This window comes from Mizuhopecten yessoensis, unplaced genomic scaffold (genome assembly GCF_002113885.1).
Source record: "Mizuhopecten yessoensis strain PY_sf001 unplaced genomic scaffold, ASM211388v2 scaffold7781, whole genome shotgun sequence".
In the NCBI taxonomy this organism is placed as follows: Eukaryota; Metazoa; Mollusca; class Bivalvia; order Pectinida; family Pectinidae; genus Mizuhopecten; species Mizuhopecten yessoensis.
This window is the reverse complement of record NW_018407219.1, coordinates 108,538-112,997: the sequence shown is the minus strand read 5'-3', so window position 1 is coordinate 112,997 and position 4,460 is coordinate 108,538. Positions and strand designations below refer to the sequence as shown.

The window sequence follows — 4,460 nt, the reverse complement described above, 5'->3', positions numbered from 1 at the left end:
AGTATTCCAGACCTTTTTATTAAGTCCCCTGTCAGTATTCCAGACCTTTTTATTAAGTCCCCTGTCAGTATTCCAGACCTTTTTATTAAGTCCCCTGTTAGTATTCCAGAACTTTTTATTAAGTCCCCTGTCAGTATTCCAGACCTTTTTATTAAGTCCCCTGTTAGTATTCCAGACCTTTTTATTAAGTCACCTGTCAGTATTCCCGAGGGGACTATAGGTGTGCACTCTGTCAGTCAGTCTGTCCATGCCTCAATTTGTCCAGGCATTATCCCAATTACTCAGTCACCTACACTTGCCAAATTCTGTATACATCAGTACCTTATTGAATGGCATACTGAAATTAAGTGTTATTTTTCATACTTAAGTTTGTCCGGAAGTGGTTGGGATTACTTGCAATTCTTCCTTGTTTTATTTCACATGCAAACATGTAATAAATAATTTGATGTAGATTATTGATACTTTCACCAAGGGCTTTCGTGAAATAAAAAAAACTACTCTTGCCATTATATTAAGATCTTGTGTAGAGGCTTGATATCGGGTACAGAGACAAATTAATGTACCTGACACAGAGACAAATTAATGTACCTGACACAGTGACAATGCTGTATTACTTGGAAGACAGAGGAATGAAATGTCAATGTCTCAATTTTTTCATCAAAATCTAATTATAAACTAATTGTTTATGCTATCAGGATTTCGACACCTCAATCAATAGTGGACTTGATTGAGTCTATAAAGGTGGATCTGCTGCTCCTAACACTGTTAATAAAGGTGGATCTGCTGGTCCTAACACTGTTAATAAAGAAATGTTTTGAGGTAAAATGCATAATTCAAAGCTGTTTTCATTTGATTGCAATAAATCATGCCCTGAGAATAAATTCTGTCTGGTGAATTATCATGATAAACAAATATTTCCCATAGATGTATATATATTGTTGCCATTGAGTAACTTCCATCTGGACGGCTGAATCTACATATACATTTGTATGTGTATTACCAGGTATATGGTGCAATAACACGTCTCATTATTACACCACGACTATTAAAAAAAACACTCTGTCCTGAATTCTAGAGAATTCAACAGATTACTGAAAAATGATCTTGAATATTAATGATATGAAATTACACACATTGTTTCTGTTGTTTATTTGTTAAGTCTCCATTACAAGCTCATGAATTGTATTGACAAATATAAACCGTTCAGTATTCAGAGCATGTAAAGTTGACTTCCACACTTCAGTATAATGCCCTATTTCCTGTTCAGGCACATGATAGATAATAACAATTAATGGATGGCTAGATCATCCAATCAGAATGTGTTTCAATACAGCGTTAAGAATTATCAGCTTTCTATATATAATTTTCTCAATACATGACACAATCTATAAAGTTTCTTTATGTTAACACATTTAAAAGCAGTTGGAAGGGCACTTTTATGTGTTAAACTAGAGGGCCATAACTCTTGGTTATCAAACACAGAAAATAACCATTACAGGGTAACTTTGACCTAGTTTTACATTGTCCTGTGTCACTTCACAAAGTCATGACCTTTAACCTTTATCAGAGTTAGAACCATAATTATAATTTCTTTCTCCTTGAACTTCTAGCATAACTTTTGTCTTGATTATGAACTATCTTTTCTATATTGAACATAATCTAGACCTTTGTTATTCTGAACTATTAGCTTGTGACTGGTCAGTTGTGTTACATACTTCAATATTTGACCAGACATTGTGATTCAGATGTCCAGCCCTGGGTATATCACACTAACCCTGTACCTGACTGGACTCTGTTGGATTCAGATGTCCAGCCCTGGGTATAGCACACTAACCCTGTACCTGACTGGACACTGTTAGATTCAGATGTCCAGCCCTGGGTATATCACACTAACCCTGTACCGGACTGGACACTGTTGGATTCAGATGTCCAGCCCTGGGTATATCACACTAACCCTCTACCTGACTGGATACTGTTGGATTCAGATGTCCAGCCCTGGGTATATCACACTAACCCTCTACCTGACTGGATACTGTTGGATTCAGATGTACAGCCCTGGGTATATCACACTAACCCTGTACCTGAGTGGACACTGTTGGATTCAGATGTCCAGCCCTGGGCGTATCACACTGACCCTGGACTTGACTGGACACTGTTAGATTCAGATGTGCAGCGCTGGGTATATAACACTAACCCTGTACTAGACCTGACAGTGGGATTTGGACGTCCACTGCTGGCCTGGGTGCATGTGTGTATTATAGCCCTATACATGACCGACAGTGTGAGATTAGGACCGTCAGTCCTTGGTGTACATACCTGGATAATTCCCTAGCACTTATATAAATATTGACTTACCAAGGAATTAAAGCAACAAGGTTTACACGGCAGACACTTACACTCTCTCACCATATCCATATTATCTAGTGTGTTGTAACTAACCTGATAAGGAAACAGGGGTATTCCTACCTGTGACTGATACGTCTACTGCACTTAGGTGTACACAGAGCATGGGACTCATGGACTTCCATCAAATCATAGTGTTTAATGGTGTGATCCAATAATTTACTAGGTGCATTTAAATAGTTATAAGTATTAAAGTGTTTCTTGGGACATTGAATTAGTAAAAGGAATATATAAACTTATTTTTGACAGTAAAATGAAATAAAATTTAAGAACACATTTTTAAAACAGTTTTTCTTTAAAAGGTACAGATTGATATGGACACACCCTGATTATGTTCGACTAGTGAATGGATAATTCATATAGTATTTTGTTAGAAGTGGTTTAGGTTAGGTGATAACATTCATTGAAGGTGTCTCTATCAACAGAATGTGACATGACTTTAGACACTTGGTTACCAAGCTTTATATGGTGTAATGTAAATTGGTTCTGTTAAAAACTAGCCCTCTGTAGACAAGTCAAACACAGGTGATGTGGTAACATTTATAATAAATACACTGGTAAATGTAATTACCTGTCAGACCAGGGCCAACATTACAGAGTTAGTAAATAGTCTGTATATGTCATTGTATTCACACATTTGTTATGTACACATAATTATGTAGCTGTAAATACCATGTGATTGTAAAAATATTTGGACATTTTATTTAAAACACCACCACCCTAGGAACGGAACAAACCAGGGAAATATTTTTTAGCATATAAGGATTAAATACTGATAGTGTAGAGAACACATGACCAGGGTAAAATACTTCAACTCTAACATGGATTTCTGAACCTGTCATTGCCATGTTTCTACAATGGACTGTCTTAGTCCATTGATGTGGGTCAGAGGTATGACAGGCTGTAGGGTGGTCAGGATAAAAGGCTAACAATGACCCTCTGTTCTTATCAGATTGGTGTCAACATGATCATGGTCAGTCATACATATTTAATGATAAATTGGCCACAGTGTCATGTGGTTTTTGGTGATATATTTTTAGATTTGAGTCGAGGGTATCAAATTATAGAGTACTATGTTATATGAGATTTCCGATCGTATTCTATGGGGGCTATTTACCGATATCAGTTACAGGGTGGAATTGGTATTTGATAGGGCATTTTCCTCGTTTCACTAATTAAAATTAAAATACTGAAGAAACATTCAGACCAAATCTTGTATTACAAAAGATACAATCAGTAAATTTGATAAAAAAAACAGTAAATTTGTCAGAAAATAACTTTTCACGTGACAGTTTATTCTTGAATCCTACAGATGCAAAGTCATGCTTTGTTCAAGGTTAGATCTAACGGATAGGGAGGACATCTAATTGGTTCGGTCACAGCTAGTTTCATTGCAATTAAATTTTCTTCTATTATATTAACTTTGAAAGTCATGCAGATTTAAAATACATCTTACCTCACCGTATTACTGAAATAAAGGACAGCAGGGTCATAGGTATGTAATACTGAAATGCTAACACCTAATCATAATTTGAGATAAAACTTGCGACAGCTATTTCAATAAACCATACCTATTAGTAGAATGTTAACTGGTTGATACATCCATAAAGGTGTTTCCCGTGCTGCTTCAAAAGCTATACACCTCCCAAAATCTACATTTCAGGTTACAAATAAAATATAATAGATATTCTAGAAAAAATCATGGCAATTTTTACCCATCAATGTTTTTGCAGAAAAACATTTCCCAACCCCAAATAATGTGTTAATTACCATGAATCCAAACTCTGTTGTAAACTTATGTATAAATGTCTTTGTTATTTTCAGTGACAAGAAGTCGGGGACGTTGGTGCTGATATGTGAACTGATGGACATGAACATTTACGAACTAATACGGGGTAAGGTGCCTTTACACAATTCATCGCTAACTACAGAGGTCATATCTAATAGGATATATAGACTGTCATGTCAGCTATACAGAGTAAGATACCATTATATAATTCATCACTTACTACAAAGTTTATATGAGTATTAAATAGGATATATAGACTGTCATGTCT

The 4,460-nt window shown here is 35.7% G+C and overlaps 1 protein-coding gene across 1 annotated transcript in view; it reads left to right on the top strand.

The window, feature by feature from the left end:
* Nucleotides 1-4,460, top strand: part of LOC110454355 (MAPK/MAK/MRK overlapping kinase-like) — an 82,791-nt gene that overhangs the window by 49,420 nt on the left and 28,911 nt on the right. Inside the window, exons 5-7 of the mRNA XM_021503823.1 lie at nt 573-607; nt 3,536-3,557; nt 4,235-4,298. Of these exons, the coding sequence (XP_021359498.1) occupies nt 573-607; nt 3,536-3,557; nt 4,235-4,298 (121 nt within the window). The remainder of the gene's footprint in view (nt 1-572; nt 608-3,535; nt 3,558-4,234; nt 4,299-4,460) is intronic.